The 21,598-nt window shown below is 41.4% G+C and overlaps 1 protein-coding gene and 1 long non-coding RNA gene across 6 annotated transcripts in view; one reads left to right on the top strand and one right to left on the bottom strand.

The window, feature by feature from the left end:
- Positions 1-7,659: 7,659 nt before the first annotated feature.
- Positions 7,660-20,105, bottom strand: LOC113420504 (uncharacterized). Its single transcript, XR_003372061.2, has 3 exons — positions 19,868-20,105; positions 11,708-11,916; positions 7,660-8,052 (listed from the first exon to the last, which is right to left on the bottom strand). It is a non-coding gene; the product is annotated as an uncharacterized LOC113420504 (long non-coding RNA).
- A 41-nt stretch (positions 20,106-20,146) lies between these two features.
- The window catches only part of NF1 (neurofibromin 1), a 201,282-nt gene continuing 199,830 nt past the window's right edge, over positions 20,147-21,598 (top strand). For 3 of the 5 annotated variants that reach the window (XM_026680434.2, XM_087957081.1, XM_087957072.1), the window contains exon 1: positions 20,147-20,581. In XM_026680434.2, coding sequence (XP_026536219.1) covers positions 20,522-20,581 — 60 coding nt within the window. In that variant the 5' untranslated portion in view covers positions 20,147-20,521. The remainder of the gene's footprint in view (positions 20,582-21,598) is intronic. The other 2 variants (XM_026680435.2, XM_087957083.1) reach the window with 1 other exon arrangement.

The following is a 21,598-nucleotide window of genomic DNA, read 5'->3' as shown; positions in this document are numbered from 1 at the left end:
TTCCGTTAAGATTTATGGCTGTCGAAAAGTACTCCAAATATGAACTCCCAGCCGTTGAGAAAGTTGCAGCAAGCAGATGTAGCTTTAGCTGCCTGACGTTGAAAATGAAGCACGCAGCAAATTCTTGTGAAAGAGCCCCATTTTAAAAAGCAACTTCCGTCATTCCTAATTTCACAAGGGAAACCATTTTGACAATGCACCAAATTACAATCTCTCAGGCTCCTATTGTGTTCAAAATGCCTATATGAAATGGTTTAAACAGCAGTGGTGAAGTTTATTTGCTGACACTAATGTTGATTGAGTAAGAAGTGCTTATGAAATGAAGATAAGCCTTAGCTATCCCAGAAACAAGGAATGCTGTTTTTAGAACTTAAGGTAGCCAAAATTTATGCAGGAACTGTGCAGGATGCTATCACAGGATGAGACTTTGACTTTCAAGCAGATAAACTGGTTCTGCAGAATGGATATCTGGACTCCTGAATCCAGCAGAGCTTCTCATTGTATTGTATTTAGAAATAAAATTAACACATGCTTCCATTTAAGTGTTTTTACTCTCTCCCCAACCATCAAACTCTGATTCCAAAATACTGTCTTGATATAGTACTTGTATTAATTGCAGGTAGTCCTTGACATATGACTACAATTGGGACCAGAATTTCCATTGCTAAGCAAAGTAGTTGCTAAGTGAATTACACCTGATTTTATGGCCTTTTTGTCACTGTTGTTAAGCATGCAGTCATTAAGCAAATTCAGCTTCTTCCATTGATTTTGCTTGTTGGAAGCCAGCTGAGAAGATTGCAAATTATAATCTCATGAACCTGGGACAGTGCTGGTTGCCAAGTGCCAGAATTTTGATCACATCGTAGGGATGCTGTGATGGTCGTAAGTTCGAGGCCTGATCTTAAGTCACTTTTTCCAATGCTTTTATAACTTCAAACAGTCCAGTGGTGGGATTCAATTTTTTTTACTACCGGTTCTGTGGGCGTGGCGTGGCTTGGTGAGCATGGCAGGAGAAGGATACTGTAAAATCTCCATTCCCTCCCTGCTTTCCAGCTCCGTTCTCCTGTGCAGGGCAACAAAAGAAGACCCAGCTGATCAGCTGGGACTTAGGAGGCAGAGAGAAGATGGAGGCAGGGCCAGTCAGAGGTGGTATTTGCCGGTTCTCTAAACTACTCAAAATTTCCGCTACCGATTCTCCAGAACTGGTCAGAACCTGCTGAATACCACCTCTGGAACAGTTGCTAAACAAACGGTTGATGGCATGACTGACTTATTTCTCATTCTGATATTAGCTAAAAAGCCTTCCCCAATGAACTAGAATAGTTATTATTAAAATTCTTGACTGTATCAGCAAGAGCATGCTTGGGAAATGATTCATCCCAGCCACTCAATAGTCAGTCTCAGAAAGCGTCACGTGGAAAACAATGTCCTTCAGAGCTGAATGACTTGTTGCACGTCCTCACAATGTTTCAGGCCCAACAAAAAGAATATGCCTTTGCTCTTGATATTCCTTAAACAACAAACAACAAAAACCATCGAGGCTGTAATTCAGTTATTCCCCACCCCGTTTTTTTTGCATACAAGAGTAACATTTCAATCTTTGGTTGCTGGCTGGGAAAAATGTCTTAGTTAACAAGATTAGGAATGAACTGTAACAATCAGAAATTCAGTCTTACATTTGTTCAAAAGAGCGATTCAAATATACTTTCCCCTGCATAGATGGGGATGACCCAGTTTGTGCTTTTGATTCTACCCTGGCAATCTCATGCCTTAATTTTAAAACTAAGAGATAAAAGTGTGAAAAAATTTATGCTTGACACACGAAACCACACATCAGTGGGCACCCTGTCATCATGGATAGTCTAGACTAGAGCAAGGGTCTTCAAACTTGACAGCTTTAAGACTTGTGAACTTCAACTTCCAGAATTCCTGAACTAACATGACTGGAGGAGGAATTCTGAGAGTGTTGTTGTTATTCAATGTTATTCAACATCACTCTCACTACGACTCCCTGTGTGCACTCATTCTCCTAACGAGGAATTACCTCAACAGGAATAACCTTGAGAGACTGAAGGAAGAGCTGCTGCACAGTAAGAGAACTGATAAGTAAAACTTCCACATTGGTTGAATTTGAACGGCCATGAAAATAAATCAGAGTTTTTCTTCCTGATTGTTATTATTGGCATACAATAACATCATTTTGCTTTCAAGTACAGATTGGCCCACTCATCCCTAAAATGCTTTGGCCATAAGATAATAAAAGTCAATGTCACGTTGTCCAAGCACATTATGCCAAAAAAGGAAATAAAAATATCATTGATGATGATCTGCCATTAGCAAGTACATGTAGTCTTCTATTTATAACCATTTGTTCAGTGACATTTGAAATTACAGCAGCATGGAGAAAAGTGACTTATAGCTGTTTTTCACATGGCTGCTGTAGCATACTCATGATCACATGATCAAAATTCAGCCGCTTGGCAACTGGAATATATTTATAATGGTTGCAGTGTCCCAGGGTCATGTGATCACCTTTTGCAACTTTACCTTCTAACAAGCAAAGTCAGTGGGGGAAGCCAGATTTACTTAACAACCATATTACTAACTTAATAACTGCAGTGGTTCACTTAACAACTGTGGCAAGAAAGGTCATAAAATGAGGCAAAACTCACTTAACAACTGTCTTGTTTAGCAATGGAAAATTTGAGCTCAATTGTGCTTGTAAGTTGAGGATTACCTAAAAATTACTTATTCTGAAAGCAAACTAGATAACCAGAAGGTGTGTTTGGAGTAATCTTTCCTAATTTGTTTGAAATTCAAGTTTACATGAACTGAAAAAAAACATGTACTGTTTGTAGTATTGTATTGCATTGCATTGCACTGATCTGTCCAACTTCTATCCATTTTTCTATTGGTGGCTGTTTCCTGTTTATAATGCACATAGGCTGTGTTCAAACAACCTTCTAAACCTGGATTCAGAAAACACAATTCAGGTGCCACACATGCTATAGCCAAATAAAGCATATAATGAGTTAATGTGATGACCTTATGAAGGCAACACCTGGTATTCACAATATGCTGAATCCCAAAGTATACAAACCTATTTCTGCCTAATCTAAACTTGGGAGGAAGAAGGTAGCAGCAATTAGCCAATTTTGGCTCATTCCCCCAAAGCTAAATTATTAGATGGGACGCTACCGTCCCAGAAAGAAGCAATAAACATTTGTATTATTTCCAAGAAAATTGTACAGGCATGACCAAGTAATCATTAAGTATCCAACTCAAATCAAAAGAGAAGTTGTTAATGTTGTGAAACCACAGTCATCTGTCCTGTAGTAATCATGTGGTTAAAAGACAAATGATTACAAAACTTTCTTATACATGCTAAATATCTTTCTGTCAATGTTCTTGAAAGGGGAACTGGTAAAGCAGAGGCTGGAAAAGTTGAGCAGTTGGCAGAAATTAACTTGAAACATTAGGAAGACAATGAAATTATGAGAAAACTGACCTATATGAAACCATACCTTGGAGCTTACAATCTTAAAATAAGCACACTGCAACAAAGGAGAGAACATTAAAGAAATACGAGGCAAGGGTATGTCAGCATAAGCCACAACTAACTGCAGCCCTTCCTTCCTTCCTTCCTTCCTCCCTCAGTATTTTGGATCTATAGCCTAAACCTTTGAATGGTTAATGAATTTGTTTGTTTTGATGGAGGCTGAGGATTTGTTGGAGGATTCACAGAAACAGAAGCTTACAGCCTGGGAAAATCAGGGCATCGTGGAGGATGATTTTGGAGCAAGGATGAGTCCCATAATTAGCATGGAACAATTGTAATACTTATACTGCCTGGTCTGGAATCTTATAAATGACTAGAGATCTGTAGCTTGGCTTAAATCCACAAGCAGCATTAGAATTTTCTTATCCCACGATTTCTTAGTCTTGCCTGAACTGTTTCTCCTTCACCCATTGGTAGGCCTCAACATACAATCATTTATTTAATGACTGTTTGAAGGTACAATGGTACTGAAAAAGTGACTTATGACCAGTCAACATTTGAGTGCTTAGAAACCAGCTAGCATTTATGATGGTTGCAGAGTCCCATAATCAACATTTGTGACCTTCCCAGCAGCTTTCCAATAAAGTCAGTGATGCAAACCAGATTTGTTTAATGACCATTTTGATTTGATCATAGCAAAAAAAAAAATCATAAAATTAGACGCAACTCATTTAACAACCACTTTGCTTAGTGATGAACAATCCAGTCCCAATTATAGACATAAATTAAAGACTGCCTGTAAAGTAACTTAGGCTGCTATATCTGGGCTGCAAAACTCTGAGCCACTGCAAAAGCTGAGCCTTTCTGAGTCTATTTGCTATCATCTGATGGTAATCCATATTTTTGCAGTTGAGGAATGGTTTTCTATATTTATTTATTTACTTATTTATTTCCTATAGCTGCCCATCACAGTCAATGAGTCTGGATGGCTTACAGTTCAAACAGAAAAAATATTTAATTAAAAATACTAAAAACATTTTTAAACAATAAAATATAAAATATTTTAACTATGCCTAGGAGCAAGATATTTACCAGTTAACAATACAGTTAAGAAATGGCCCTTTAATACATTAAGTACCCTAAGCAAGGGAAGAAAAAGTCAGGTTTTTAGGGTCTTATGGAAAGCTAACAGGGTTGGGGGCCATTCTGATATCCAAAGGGAGGATGTTCCATAGAGCAGAGGTCACTGCAGAAAAAGCTCATTTTCTGGTCACTGCTAGAAGACTCTTTGGCTGATGGGATCTGCAGCTTCCCCATTCTACTTAACCTGGTTGTATGGATAGAAACTCTCGGGGAAACGCAATTGCTCAGATACCCCAGTCCAAAGCCATGTAGGGCTTTAAAGGTAACTACTAGCAATAGCAATAGCACTTGGACTTATATACCGCTTCACAGTACTGCTGCAACAGTCTGATTCCTCATTTTACCGACCTCGGAAGGCTGAATCAACCTTGAGCCAGTGAGAATGGAACTGCTGGCAGTTGGCAGAATTAGCCTGCAATTAGTGCATGCCAACCACTAGGATCTTGAATTGCACCTGGAAACACACTGGTGGCCATAGAGATAGCAATAGCATTTTAGCTTATATACTGCCCCGTGGCACTTTAGAACACTATCTGGGTAGTTTACATTGTAGAAGAATGATTTGTATATTGCCCCTAACAATCTGGGTCTTCATTTTATCAACTTCGGAAGGATGGAAGGCTGAGTCGACCTTGAGCCAGTCAGGATCGAACTCCAGGTTGTGGGCAGGGTTTGACTATAGTTAGGCTCTTTAACCATAGGGCCACCAGGACTCTAATCAATGGTACCTTGGTAACCAATGCAACTCATCAGAAGTAATGTCAGGTGTGCCATGTATCTGGCATCATTTACTACCCATGTGATATTTTCAGTACTCTTCACAATTGTGATGACCCGGGGCGTGGCACAAAGGCAACACAGAAATTTCCCTTTAATACCTCCAACTTTGCCCCCAATATCCAGTTACCTTCATCTGGAGAAAAAATTCTTCCAATAACAGACTTTAAGTGGAAGAAATTCAGTCCAAAAACAAACTGTAACTAAAAATCCACACAAACCACACTGCAACAACTAACTGGACAGGGCAGGATAAGGAATTGCAGACTTCAAAGGCCAACAAAACACACACAGTTGGGAAGATGCCAGGAACCCAGATAAGCCTCAACAAAATAAAATAATACACAATTTGTTTCCAACAAGTTGCTATACACAAACTCCCTTTTTAAACACTGTTTTCCCAGCTGCAGCTAATGAAGGGAATCAGGGCCCTTTCCTCCCCCATAAGCCATGCAACTCATGTTGCTTCCTTCTCTGTTCCTCCCTGCGTGCCCTAGGATGAAGAGGGGGTGGGCCTGGATCTTCCTCTGAATTCCCTCTGCCTTGCTCTATCTCTTCCCTGCTCTGCCCAGCCAGACTTTGCCCTTCCCCAGTTTCTTCCACAGCCAACAAAGCCACACTCCCACTCCCTGCCAGCTGCTAGGCCTCCCCCTCAGAATCAGATTCTGACAGGGGCATGACAACGTTCCCACATGATCAAAATTCAGGCGCTTGGTAACTGGCATGTATTTATATATTTGCAGTGTGCTGGAGTCACAAGGTTGCCATTTGCAACCTTCCAATCCCAGAATGCTTCTGACAAGCAATGTCAATGGGGAAGATAGATTCGCATAACAACCATGTGATTCACTGAATGACCACGGTGATTTGCTCAATGATTAAGGCAAAAAAGTTTGTAAAATCAGGCGCAACTGATTTATGACCACATTGCTTAGCGACAGAAATTCTGATCCCAGTTGTGCGTGTAAATTGAGGCTACCTGTAGCAATGCAGGACTTCTCCATTTCTATAACGGAAGAACAACAGGATGCAGGTCCTTTAATAGAAATCAAGTTTTTCTAGGAAAGTTTTTTAACAGCAAAAGTAGCCCAAGACTAGTTGTTTCTTTGAGAGGGAGACTGAAATTAAAATTTTAAAATGGAAAGGAAAAAAAACCCATTAAAAATGTTTCCAATGCTAGAAAGATCACACTTGGCCATTCATGTTTGCAGATTATAGCATTCAGAAGATATTAGGTTGACATATCAGTTACAAAATATTTATATCTGCAAAGCACTAACATTTTTGTGGTTGGGTTAAAATGAAAATGCCTGCTTGGCTTGACTGTTGAGGTCAAATGCTAACTCACCCCACAGCTAAAGTATCATTCTCCTCTTTCCAAATATGAACAGAATGGAAAATCACTGGATTTGTTCCCAGCCAGTTTTTCCATCCACCCTCAACCCCCAGTTTGCAAGCTCTTTGCCCTGGATCTAGAATTGAATCTGGTAATTTATTAACAGTAGGAAAGGTGGGAGATTGCAAAATTTTCATAAAGATTACATACATTTGCAAGTTTCAAAGGCTTTTTATAGCAGCCTTTCCAAGAAGTGTGAAATGCTGTGCAGCGGTAAGAAACAGCTGGGGGAAAAAAAGAAACCCTTTATATTTGTTTGTATTTCACAGGCTCCTTTAGCAGACAACTTTGTATAATGACTATGTTTGTCTCCCAAACACATGGATTAAACTTTATCTGCAGTGACCTTTGGCTGATTAATGTATGATATCTCTTTTGTAAAAAGCTACTATGCAGGAACAGTTTGAGACCAATACAGATGGATCTGTAGACAAGAAGTCCTGTGAAGAGGCACTAAGGAACTGAATACAGGTAGTTAGTCCTTGACTTACGACTGTGAATGAGCTCGGAATTATGGTCGCAAGTTATGGCAGTTAAGCAGCTCACCCTGGGACTGCACCCAATTTTAACCTTTTTCTGCATTCATGTGAACGTTGAGGTAGTTAAGCAAACCCATTATACCCTATCACATTTTTTGTTGGCAATTCATACAATTAGCAACTTCCTCATTTTGTGCATGTGTATAGTACGTGCATATGTGGGTACTCACCCTTTTGTTTTGTTCAGTATGCATTGGAAGAGGAAGAACCAAATGTTTCCCTTTTTTGTGAATCCTGAGGTTTCTAAAAATTATTTAAATGATTAGGGGACCGGAGGCTAAAACATACAATAAACAGTTGCAGGAACGGAATATGTCTTGTCTAACGAAGAGAACCATGAGAGATGACAAGATAGCAGCCATCCAATATTTGAGGAGCCGCCAAAAAGAAGAGGGGGTTGACCAATTCTCCAAAACACCTGAAGGCAGGACAAGAAACAATGGGTGGAAGCTGGTTAGAGAGAGATCCAACCTGGAAGTTAGGAGGAATTTCCTGACAGTCAGAACAATCAGTGGAACGACTTGTCTCCAGAAGTTGTGGGTGCTCTATCACTAGAGGTTTTCAAGTAGAGACTGGTCCAGAATGGTATAGGATTTGCTGTTTGAGCAGGGGGTTGGACTGGAAGACCTCCAAGGTCCCTTCCAACTCTGTTATTCTGTATTCTATATTTTTCTTCCCTGTAATAGAGGCTCTATTATCTGCAATAAGGAATCCGGGACAAAACAAGATTTTTAGGCTAAGGGTTAAGCACTTGTATGCAAATTACATTTTTTAAAAAGTAAGAAGTCTATGTGGCTGCGATATCCTTTAGCCATATCATTGTAATGCTGGAAAGAGTGCAGAGAAGAACAACAAAGATGATTAGGGGACTGGAGGCTAAAACATATGAAGAACGGTTGCAGGAACTGGGTATGTCTAGTTTAATGAAAAGAAGAGACTAGGGTTGACGTGATAGCAGTGTTCCAATATCTCAGGGGCTGCCACAAAGAAGAGGGAGTCAAGCTATTCTCCAGAGCACCTGAAGGCAGGACAAGATGAAATGAAATGAAAGGAAAGGAAAGGAAACTAATTGAGAGAAGCAACCTAAAACTAAGGGGAAATTTCCTGACAGAACAATTAATCAGTGGAACAAGTTGTCTCAGAAGCTGTGAATGCTCTAACACTGAAAGTTTTTAAAAAGATATTGGATAACCATTTGTGGTGTAGGGCTTCCTAACTAAGCAGAGGGTTGGATTAGAAGACCTCCAAGGTCCCTTCCAACTCTGTTATTCTATTCTATTCTATTCTATTCTATTCTATTCTATTCTATTCTATTCTATTCTATTCTATTCTATTCTATTCTATGGGCCAGATGTGTCACACACTGGCCACGCCTATGCCCAGTTTAGCAAAGGGAGGGAAAGTCCTGATATGTCACGTGATGCTGCCATGATGACATGAATTTGACACCCCTACCCTATTCCATTTGGGACAAATGGCCGTCCAGTCTCTTCTTGAAAACCTCCAGTGATATATTTACAACTTCTAGAGGTAAGCCATTCCACTAATTAATTTTTCTTAGCTTTTGTCCCACTTATTTGCAACACCTGCATGTTTGCATTCCACTTGCATAATTCACATGGGGAAGACATCAAAATTCAACAAGGAGTTTGTTTTTCAGTTGCTTGAGAAAGAAGAACCCTGAACCAAGGTCACCCAGAGGCCTTCTGTGCCAAAGGAAAAAAAAAACTTGGAATCTGGGTCTCCATTCTTTTAGCCAAGCACCTTCCCCAATAAATCACATTGGATCTCCCACTAATAGACATACGCATACAGAAATGTTGAAAATGATCTCAATATCTGTGTCGGTAATACTGTATGGTGACATATGCCATCTTTGGTACTACATACAGTAGTTTTAAGGTACAGATAGTCCTTAACTTATGACCACATTTGGAAGTGGAAGAACGACTTGCCTTCACTGTTGCTCCAGTGTTGGAGGAACAACTTGCTCCAACACTGGAAGTTTTTAAGAAGAGATAACCATTTGTCTGAAGTGGTGTAGGGTTTCCTGCCTAAGCAGGAGGTTGGACTAGAAGACCTCCAATGTCCCTTCCAACTCTGTTATTCTATTCTATTCTAAGTGGAATTTTTGTTGCTAAGCAAGGTGGCTATTACATGGGTTGCACCTTGTTTTATATCTTTTTCTGCCCAGTTGTTAAGTGAATCCTTGCATTTTTAAAAAAGCGAATCATACCAGAGGTGGTATTCAGCAGGTTCTGACCAGTTTTGGAGAACCAGTAGTGGAAATTTTGAGTAGTTTGGAATACCACCTCTGACTGGTCCCTCCCCCATCTATTCTCTGTCTCCCACTGAGTCCCAGCTGATTGGCTGGGTCTTCTTTGGTTGCCCTGCACAGGAGAACGGAGCTGGAAAGCAGGTTAGTGGGATGGGGAGGGAATGGGGATTTTGAAGTATCCTTCCCCTGCCATGCCCACGCCCACCCTGCCATGCCCACCAAGCCACACCATGCCCACCAAGTCACGCTCACAAAACCAGTAGTAATTTTTTTTTAATCCCACCACTGAATCATATGCTTATTAGAAGAATCTGGCTTCCCCCATTGATTTTGCTTTTTTGAAAGCTGGCAGGGAAGGTCACAAATCGCAATCACGTGACCCCAGGATGCTGCAATCATTGTAAATACATGCCAGTTGCCAAGGGCCTGAATTTTGACCACATTACCCAGTGGTGGGATTCAATTTTTTTTTACTACCGGTTCTGTGGGCGTGGCCTGGTGGACGTAGCAGGGGAAGGATACTGTAAAATCTCCAGTCAGAGGTGGTATTTGCCGGTTCTCCAAACTACTCAAAATTTCCGCTACTGGTTCTCCAGAACTAGTCAGAACCTGCTGAATCCCACCTCTGACATGACCCATGGGGAATGCTGCAACTGCCTCAGGTGCAAGGGGCTGGTTTTAAGTCATTTTTTCCCTATTGTTTAACTTTGAATGATCATTGAACAAATGGTTGTAAGTTGAGGACTACCTGGACATTTAATTTTTTTTAAAAGAGCAAAACCTGGCATCCTGTTTAAAAAAAAGAGAGAGATGTCCTATCACGGTCATAAACCCATACAGAGGTTCCTGGCATTGTACAAAACAAAAAGAGTATTTTGAAATGTGTTCACTTAGAAAAAGAAAAGAAAGAAGTTAGCTGGGGTATTAGATCAGGGGTGTGAAACTCAAGGGCCGAATCCGGCCCACGGGGTGCTTGGATATGGCTTGCGGGGCCACCCTGAAAACAGCGAAGGATCAGCCCGCAGTACTTCTGCCAGTGAAAACGGAGCTCGGGAGCCCGTTTTCGCTGGCGGAGTGCTCGGGCCATAACAGATGCCCCCGACATGAGTGATGTTGAGCTGGCCACCCCCTCCCCCACAAGTTCAAACACAACCCTGATGTGGCCCTCAATGAAATCGAGTTTGTCACCCTTATATTAGATAATATTCTAGAAATATGGAGTCCCTGGTGCTCTCTGAGTTTGGCTGCTTGTACAGATGTTTCATGATCCAAGTAGGTAAATTTACTCAATCGTAATGATCAGTGCACCATCGGTGGCATTGATGATGTTACCCACTTGGGTCATGAAGCATTTGTAAGCAATAGCAATAGCATTTAAACTTACATACAATTCCAATTCTTTACAATGCAGTGTCAGCATATTGCCCCCAACAACTTGGGCCCTCATTTTACTGACCTCAGAAAAATGGAAGGCCAAGTCAACCTTGAGCCCAGTCAGGATCGAACTCCAGGCTGTGGACAGAGTTTGCCTGCAATACTGTATCTTAACTGCTGCACCAGGGCAAACAACTAAGATCAGAGTATCAAAAACTCTGCGTTCAACCCTGAACTACAAATACAATGGAGCCTTGGTACTCAACTGCTTTGAGACTCACTGAATTTGGAACTCAGTGCATTTTGATGCAAACATTTTGTCCCGATCCTCATCATTTGTTTGATACTCAATGCACAAGCAAGAACTTGTTGATGTTGGCTGCCTTGTGACTCACAACATTATTCCTTACTGGGGGAAAAATTGTTTGGTACTTATTGTTTTTGGTATTTATTGCACCTCCCAGAACCAATTAATGATGAGTACTGAGTTACCACTGTATTCTGTATTGTATATCCTAGAGGTTTAGACTGAATGGCGGGGTGTCACTTCACCAGTTTATTTCCTGTTCAATGTTTTTTTTGTCCCCCTGGCCCTGCTCATTCTGGCAACCATTTTTTGAACCTCGCACTGGTATCATGGCAGCCATTTTATTTTTTATTTATGTGTGAAAGAAATTTATATAGCCGCCCCATTCACTCACAATGACTCAGAAGTGATATATGGAAAGCGTAGCCACAAGTGCTCTCAATATTCCAAGGTGTGCTCATTGGCTCAAATTTTGCATAACTGGATCCAGAGTGACATCATAGCTGATGTCAGAAGCATGTCGCCAAAGGACAGCTGAAAGTCTTTTATGCAAACTGGATGGACTACGAGAAAAGTGTCTGTGTCTTGTTTATCACCTTCAGTCTAATTTCAGACAAACAAGGAAAGAAGAAAAGAATGTATCAGATGACATACTTGTGCAATGTTGCATGATACAAGCAAGGAGAATTTTGTTCAGTGTGAAGTTATGCGAAGGGTGACTTGACATAAACGAATCCTTGACTTACAGACATCCATTTAGTGATTGTTCAAAGTTACAACGTCCCTGAAAAAGTGTGACGTAGAACCGATCCTTGCATTACGATTGTTACAGCATCGCCAAAGTCATGTGGTCAAAATCGGGTTGCATGGCAAGTGACATGCATCTACAAGAGTTGCAATGCCCATTGGGGTCACGTGTCACCATTTGCAACCTTGCAAGTCAGCTTCCGAAGAACATCAATGGGGGAAATTGGATGCACTTAATGACCACATGATTTATTTAAGTGCAGTTAATTTGGTTAACTAGTCTAGGAAAAACAGTTGTAAAATTGGGCACAAGTCACTTAACAACTGTTACCTTCCACAGCAATGGAAATTCTGGTCCCAGTTTTGGTTGTAAGTTGAGGACTACCTACACTGTCCCCAAAGGTGCTTTTTCAGGAGGCAACTGGACTTTCTTGTTTTTTTCTTTGAAGATGTTTTGCTTCTCATCCAAGAAGCTTCTTCAGCTCTGACTGGATAGTGGGGAATGGAAGGATATCCTGTCAGAGCTGAAGAAGCTTCTTGGATAAGAAGCTAAATGTCTTCAAAGAAAAAAATTAGAAAGTCCAGTTGCCTCCTGAAAAAGCACTTTTGGGACAACCATGACTTGGATGACTGAGAATCTCTAGATTACCTATATACTATAACGCAGGGGTCTCCAAAGTTGGTAACTTTAAGACTTGTGGACTTCAACACCCAGAATTCTCCAGCCAGTCCATGAGTTATCAAGCTTCCAAGTTTTGGAGACCTTCTGCTATAAGGGATCCAAGCCTATTGTGTTAGTTAGTGGGTCCAAATATGGGAGAATTAATATACTGTGCTCTGTTCTTACCATTATAGTTGAGGGCATAGGATACTTTCCTGCCCCATTGAAGTAGGACTGCTGTTTTCCAACCAATGATATAACAAAACAAAATATTTTTATTTTTATTGTTGTTCTGGCAGACTAGACCAAGAAAAAAATAGCAACGATTCACTATGGAAACACAGAGACCTAGCCAGAGTTAGATCAGTTGTTGTTTTGATGTTTTGGTAAATTGAAGGTACCAGGCCTTCAAAGTTAGCAAAAATAAGTTTAGTAGAAGATGCACCAGAATTCAAGGTCCTTTAAGGGTGAGTTCTGTGGAGTGTGTCGGTTGAATGTACCTAACCTAGATAATGTTGCTATTTGAAACCTCCCACTGTGCAAGCTATCTGAAGGATTCAGAAAAGTCTTTTTTTCTAGCCCATTCTCTGTTCTTTGCAATGGGAAGACGGGCTAATGTGACACCATTTCAGCTGATGTTACTGCAACTGTTCTGAAGAGCTAAGTATAGATAGTACTCATCTTACACAACAGTTCATTTACAACAGCACTGAAAAAAGTGACTGACGACCATTTTTCACACTTATAACCTTTGTAGCATCCCCATGATCAGGAGATCAAAACTCAGATGCTTGGCAACTGGTTCATACTTATGACCGTTGCTGTGTCCCAAGGTCACATGATCCACCTTTTGCAACCTTTTGACAAGCAAAATTAATGGGGAAGCCAGATTCACTGAACAACTGTGTTACGAATTTATCAACTGCAGTGATTCACGTAACAGCAGTGGCAAGAAAGGTCATAAAATGGGGCAAAATTCACTTAACAAATGTCTCACCAACAGAAATTTTGGGCTCAATTGTGGTCATAAGTCAAGGACTATCTGTACATTTTCCATAATTATTGGCCCATGATTCCTTATCTAGGTTTGTTTGGGCTACGGTTTTACAAACCTGGGACCAGGTTTGCAAAAGCTTGCAAATAAAGGCAGGCAGGCAGGCAGGCAGGCAGGCAGGCAGGCAGGCAGGCAGGCAGGCAGGCAGGCAGGCAGGCAGGCAGGCAGGCTTGGAATAAGAAAAGAAGAAAAAGTGAAGTTCACTGTAGACATTTTTTTAATCAATAGGTTCCATGGAGAGAGAACATTTGGGAGGCCACAGATTCTATAATTTCTCTATCGCAGAAATTATACATGCACATAGACATATAAATATATATTGACAGAGCCACACCCACAGCCTTATGTGCACATGCAGGCACACAAGCACGTATTTGGAAAAATATGCAAGATATTTCACATTGCAAAACCTTGCAAAGACTTCAAAGAAAACCCTCAGTCTGTGATGGAGCAATAAGAACTTTTCTGTTTGCAATAACCATTTAAATGTAAGTATGTAAGATGCTGGCAGCTGTATCCCGCTTCACCCTGCTAACGCCTCTGATGAATAACAACTGTTGTCAATGTGAAAACTGAGGCAGTTAAAACAGGAGATGCTAAAAAGTAAACCCTGTACACCTTTTCTAGGGTGCTAAGTTAACAAGATTGAGAATTTGTGGAAAAACAAGCTCTGTGTTTATGGGACGTTGTTCTTGCTTAAGAAACCTTGAGTCCTGTGACGGTTATTTTATGTTTTGATTTTCAGAGCAAACAGTCAGACTCTGATCTGTCTGGACTTTGCAACCTGCTTGGCAGAGAGTCAGCCATAGCCTCCAGTAGAATGTATGGAATGCAATGTGGGATCGAGCCTGGAAGTATATAAAAATGCCAAAGACAGGTTTGGTGAGAAAAAGTAGGAGGGAAAAGAGGCTACTGTGGACACAAATACAGCTGCAAGTTACCAGCTGTATTCACACAACTTTCAACAGATCAGTGAAGGCTGTACTGGGTGGGTGGGTGGTCATTGTGTACGTGTGTGTATGTGTGTGTGTTGTTGTTGTTGTTGTTGTTGGCTACAGGTAGTCCTCGACTTACAACAATTCGTTTAGTGACCATCTGAAGTTACAATGGCCCTGAAAAAAGTGACTTATGACCATTTTTCACCCTTATGACCGTTGCAAGCATCCCCATGGCCACCAGGTCAAAATTCACATGCTCAGCCACTGGTTCATATTTGTGATGGTTGCATTATCCACGCAATTTCCCTCTTAAAACCTTCTGACAAGCAAAGACAATGCGGAAGCCAGACACACTTAACAACCGCGCAACTAATTTAATAACTGCAGTGTTTTACTTAACAAATGTGGCAAGAAAGGGTGTAAAATGGGGCAAAAGTTCAGTAAATGTCTCACTTAGCAACATATTTTGAACTCAGTTGTAGTCGTAAGTCAAGGACTACCTCTCTATCAGTATGGCAAACACAGCCCAAGTAGCTTCCATTGGGCAGGCATTAGCTGTGCAGGAAACCCCATTGTCCATTCAGTCCAGAATGGGCCACATCTCACCAGAGTTTTGAAGTGTAGGGCAACCATTTTATTTATTTATTTATTGGAATTTGTCGAGAACAAGAGAACAAAAGTACAATGACAGGGACAACAGGCACGTTAGTGCACTTATGCACACCCTGCCTACTGACCACTTATGTATGAAGTAAGGTCCACGGAAGTCAATTTGTGACTGAAAATGTGAAAATTTGTTTTTCATGTTTGTTACCTGATACTTTAATCTTCTAAACCAGGGGTGTCAAACTCACGTCGTCACGTGACGTATCATCACAGCGTTATTTATCGTAATGTGAATACACAACGAATCGACTTCATCATTATGGAATGTTCAAGTCCATAGAATGGGGTTGGCTGATCTAGAGAGAAGAAGCACTGGGCCGGGGGGAGGATATGATAGCAATATTCTAGTATTTAAGAGGTTGCCACAAAGAGGAGGGGGTCAACTTATTTTCCAAAGCACCAGAAGGCAAGAAAAGAAACAATGGATGGAAACTAATCAAGGAGTAAAGCAACCTGGAATGAAGGAGAAACATCCTAACAATGAGAACAATTAACCAGTGGAACAACTTGCCATCAGAAGTTGTGGGTAATTCATTACTGGAAGTTTTTAAGAGGTGGCTGAACAAGTTTTTAAAATCTGAAATGGTATAGGTTTCCTGCTTGAGCAAGGATTGGATTAGAAAACCTCAAACATTTCTTCCAGCTCTTTGCTGATTGTATTGTAAGTCACAAGGTTCTTAATCATACAACCTGTCTGGTTTCCAAGTTCTTTCCTACCTGTAATTGTTCTTAGTCTGAACCTGAATATTGCATCATGATGAATGTACTGGTAGTACTGAACTCATGATCACAATTGAGCTTAAAATTTCCATTGCTAAGCAAGACAGTCTCATTTTATGAACTTGTTGTCATGCTCTTTAAGTGAATCATTGCAGTTATTAAGTTAACACAGTTGCCAATTGAATTTGGCTTCCCCATTGAGTTTGCTTGTCAGAAGTTCGCAAAAGGGGATCACACGACCCCAAGACACTGTTGCCAAATTGTGATCACTTGACCAGCAGTTGTAAATGTGCAAATTGGTCATAAGTCACTTTTTTCAGGGCCTTTGTAACTTTGAATGGTCACTTAAATGAATAGTTGTAATAATATAGGATCCACATTGACACATATACAAATGTTTTCCTATCCTAATCCTAACAAACCACGTACTCTCAGGTTACAATGCATTTGAGGGAGGCGGGCATATATATTTGAAGGAGGGGGGCTTTTAGTAAGTTTTGACTCTTGAGGATTTACATGAAGCCTTGCAATTTTATTAATACAGTTTCAGAAGTGATTTGCCCTACCCTTTTCCTGAAGGCCTAAGGGAGAGTGACCTGCAGGGGTGGGATTCATTTTTTTTTTACTACCAGTTCTGTGGGCGTGGCTTGGAGGGTGTGGCTTAGTGGGTGTGGCTTGGCTTGGTGGGCATGGCTTGTTGGGCGTGGCGGGGGAAGGATACTGTAAAATCCCCATTCCCTCCCCACTCCTGGGGGAAGGTTACAGCAAAATCCCATTCCCTCCCCACCACTAACCTGCTTTCCAGCTCCGTTCTCCTGTACAGGGCAACAAAAGAAGACCCAGCCGATCAGCTGGGACTTGGAAAGCAGAGAATAGATGAGGGTGGGGCTAGTCAGAGGGGATATTCCGAACTACTCAAAATTTCCGCTACCGGTTCTCTGAACTACTCAAAATTTCCACCACCGGTTCTCCAAACTATTCAAAATTTCCATTACCGGTTTGCCAAACTACTCAAAATTTCCGCTACCGGTTCTCCAGAACTGGTCAGAACCTGCTGAATACCACCTCTGGTGACCTGCCAAAGTTACCTACTGCTTTCATGCCTCAGTTTTCTGTATTCTAAGCTGGTGCCCCAAACCACTACATCAGGTAGCTCTTTAAATTACATTACATTATTTTACATTATATTATACTGTATTACATTTGATTCATAGTGGAAATAATGATAGGAACAGAAACATCTGTGCAGGTATACTTTTTTTGAAGAACATGAGTTGTAGCATCAATGCTGAAATACAGAGTAGGTAATACCATGATTTGAAATGTTAAACATCTTGAAGTTGCCAAGGTTGAGAACCACTGATTAGACAGACATTCTCCAGTATGATCTATTTCTGGTCTGGTTCTTCAGGTCTCCTAACTGTGTGCAGTGATGACGTTACCTAATTTGGTAATGAGATATCTGCAAGAAAACCACTAAGCTCAGAGAACACCAAGCCATCATTTCAACTCCGAGCTACAAATATTCCCTTCTATGAGTCAATCCACTTTGCTGCTGCTCGTTCTCCCATTCTCTTTCCTTCCAGTTTTCTCAGAGGGAAAAGTCCTCGACTTACAATAGCTCATTTAGTGACCAAAGTTACGGCACTGAAAAAAGCAACTTATGACATTTTTCATACTTATGACTATTATAGCATCCCCATTGTCACGTTGTCAAAATTCAGATGCTTGGGCAAGTAACTTGTATTTATGATGGTTACAGTGTCCTGGGGTCAAGCAAAGTCAATGGGGAAGCCAGATTCACTTAACAACATGTTACTAACTTGACAACTGCAGTAATTCACTTAACAACTTTGGCAAGAAAAGTTGTAAAATGGAACAAACTCACCTAACAAATGTCTCACATAGCAACAGGAATTTTGGGCTCAATTGTGGTTGCAAATCGAGGATTATCTGTCATGAATTCAAAATATGAGCTTAATTATTTATGCCTCAAGTAAGAAGTCCAGATTGATTTGTTTGATAATCAATTTGTTGTCCTGGCTATTCATGGTATTCTCCAGATTGTTTTCCAGCAGCTAATTGGAGAAAATTTGAGACTTATATTTAGATTTCTTATTGGTTAAATCATCTGTATTAAAAAGATCAAAAATAATATTGCATATGCTTGTTACCTTGATTTTTCTTAACTCAATGTAATGTATTTTTTGTTCTTTTTTATTTCTTTATTTTTATCTATCTCTGGATATGAATCCATAAATGGAAAGGAACAAATTTTCATGGAGAATAGTTCTCCTTTTAGTCTGCTACTCAGCTTTACATTTAAAAATTTTAATGGCAATTTCTACAATACAATCCAGTTGCAATTCATGGCTTAAATTTAGAAAAGACGGGATACACATTTGCATTAAGCAATTAGGTTGCCTCAGAGCAGAAGGATGAATAACATGAAGGAAATTTTTAAAATGCAGCATTTCAGTACTTTTAAACAGATAAAAGACACCCTCCCCACATTTCTTCCTCATTATTTCCAGGGTGAAAAAAGTTTTGGTGACCTCTAGCGGACAAAGTCACTACAGAAATTTGCTGCTAAATTGACAGAAATATCAAGATTAAGGGTGCTAGTTTTGAAATTGGAATGACTGCCAATTCTAAAACTAGGCATTTGGAAGGACTTTAACATAAATGTTCAGTTTCAGCTTTAAATTCTGTTTGTGGATGTAAATGGGAAGAGTTCCCATCTCTGCATAAAACAAGTAATAGTTGGTTATTAGGATACAGTTCCATCTAAGGCAGAGTTGATAAGGGATAAACTTCAGAGGTCAAAATCTAGTCAGAGTTGGACCTGACTAACATTTGGCTGAGAAACCATTAGGAAATTTCACGGTTGTAGGTTGGATTAGGAAATATGTATATGAAGAAGGCAGTTACAATGCTCTTCAGTGTTGTGTTCAAAAGATTACATAGATATATTTGTTATAATTGGAGATCCAAATTAGTCTGATAGTGAAACATCAGGGACCTCATAGCATCTTTTCTAATTAATAAAATTTATCAACAGGCATAACTTTTTGTGACTTGCAGCACCTACATCATCCATCTGTATATTATGCAACCTTCTGAGTTTTTGGGAACTGGGGCAGGCAAAATGGTAAGCAAATTGGAACATGAGGAAGGAGGAAAATATCTGATGTAACAATGGAGATTTGGATGCAGTGCAAAGCAATTTCAGTACTCAGTGGAGTATCTGCTACCTTCTATTCCATTTCTTAAAAACAAAACAAAAACAAAACCCACAAATGAAGTGCGAAATACCACAAGGTCAACATAACATAAATTTCCAAGGATCCTTGTTTACTTCTAAATCATCTGATTGGAACATAGCCCATAATAAAGCAGCCTTCATGACCTGTGGATTAGTATTTGAATCATCTGAACTTTTTTTTTTTTTTTTTGCTGTTAACCAGGTTTTGGAAGCTACTGCATTATTTTAAGGCAGTAATAAAATGCAAAATCCATTCTAAAACCATTTTTTTACTCTTTTAACTGAGAAAATGCTTAGGAAAATGTAGACATTTTCAGTTTTGTCCTAGAACTGGTTTAATAAAGATATAACCATAACACTCATTTTATATTTGATGTATCTTTTATTTATCCTAGAACCTTCAGAGCAGCTTAAATAATTTTCCCCCCAACGTTATTTCATTTCTGCTGAAATATGAGTTAAGTAATTTAATAATTCCGGGTTTGTTAACACCTGGAAGATACCACTTTGCTTTTGCGCGTGCGCAGTACTTCTACACCTGGCTGCATTACGAGCGAGTCAACGCGTGCGCACTGGCTGTCATCGCCTTCCCCGGCGCGCGCAGTTCATTGGCTTTTTCTCCGCATTTCCTTTTCTTCCGGATCTCGTCTTAGTTTGTTGCACACGCGCAGTTCTTACACTTTCCGCGAGCTGATGCCGTACTACCCGCGGGCATGCCGCGAACCTGGCCCCGCCTTTTTCCTAGCCCGTTGCGCAAGCGCCACTCCTCCCCTCCCGCTCATGCGCGTTGCTGGCCGAGGGTTTCCTTAGCCTCCGTGCACCGGCGCGCGTGCGCCTGGCCTCACGTCTGCCCGTCCCCCCTCTCTCTCTTTTTTTTTGGCCGAGCTCGTCACGCATGCGCTTTTGCTTTTTCGTCTCTTTCCCCCCTTCCCTTCCACCCCTTCCCACTTGTCTCTCCCCTCTGGCGGCCCGGGCTGGTGTTGGGGGCGGACTCGGTTTCCCGCTTCCGGTGTGGTGTCATGGTGGCCGGTGGGCTTTGATGGCTGAGAAGGAGGAGGAGGGGAGCTGAGAGCTCGGTGGCTGCACTGAGCCGAAGGGAAGGGGGCGCCGGACCCTTCTTGTCCCCGTCTCCCCCTCGGCCTGGCGGGCGGCGGGAGATGGCGGCCCACAAGCCGGTGGAATGGGTGCAGGCTGTAGTGAACCGCTTCGACGAGCAGGTAAACTGGCCTGGGCTGTGAGGAGGGGCACTCAGGGCAAATGGGCTTCTCTAGAGAGGCGGGGAGGGAGAAGAAAGAAGCTCGGGGGAGGCTTGGTAACAAGAGGGTGCGAGGACGGGGGTCGCCGCCTTTCCTCCTTTCCTCAGCCGGAGCGGTGCTTTCCGCGCCAAGGGCTGGGAAGCGGCCGAAGGATAGATAGCTTGCAGGCCAGCTCTGGTGAGGACGAGCCCAGCCGGGCTTCTTGGCTTGAGAGTGGTAGGAAGGAGCTGGGCGGGGAGGAGGAGTGGGGGGGTGGAAGGCCTCCGTGTGGGTGTGTTCTTTCACCCCTTGCGGGCTCTTGTGGGAGGAAAGTGGGGCCGACTTTCACGCCAGGGAGGAGGGTGTAAAATAGAGAGGGCTCTTTAAATGTAATTTTGATGGGGATTATTATTAGGATGGAAGCAGGATTTCCTAAGCCGGAGTTCTGCAGACTGGTTAGGTACGACAGGTAGTCCTCGAATGGGCGACCGAAATTGAGCCACACATTTCTGTTGCTGAGGGAGGGGTTTGTTTAGTGAAGGTTGTCCTATTTTTATGACCTTCCTTGACTCCCTTGTTCAGTGAATCTCTGCAGTTGTTGAATTAGTAATGCAGTTGTTCAGTGAATTTGGCTCCCCCCCCTTGAGTTTGCTGGTCAAGAGGTCACAAAAGGGGATTGCATGACCCTGGGATACATCAAAGGTCAAAAATATGAGTTGGTTGCCAAGCAGCTGAATTCTGATCACCTTACCATGGGGGGGGGGGGGATACTGCAATGGTCATGTGTGAAAAATGGTCATAAGTCACTTTCTTCAGAGCCGTTGTAACTTTGAATGGTCACTAAGCAAACGGTTGTAAGTCGAGGACTATCTGCACTCCAATGTTCAGTTGATTAGAGGCATCGGGTTGAGGGAAAGCTGTACCCACCTTGCACCCAAATTGCACAGGAATGGCAGCATTCAAGTTTGGAGAAGGCTGCTGGAATATTTCGTTTTCTTT

Source organism: Notechis scutatus, chromosome 1, assembly GCF_049901735.1.
Source record: "Notechis scutatus isolate UNSWTSFEM ecotype Mainland chromosome 1, rNotScu1.2, whole genome shotgun sequence".
NCBI classification, from domain to species: domain Eukaryota; kingdom Metazoa; phylum Chordata; class Lepidosauria; order Squamata; family Elapidae; genus Notechis; species Notechis scutatus.
The sequence above is the reverse complement of the archived record's forward strand: the minus strand, read 5'-3'. Positions and strand labels throughout refer to the sequence as shown.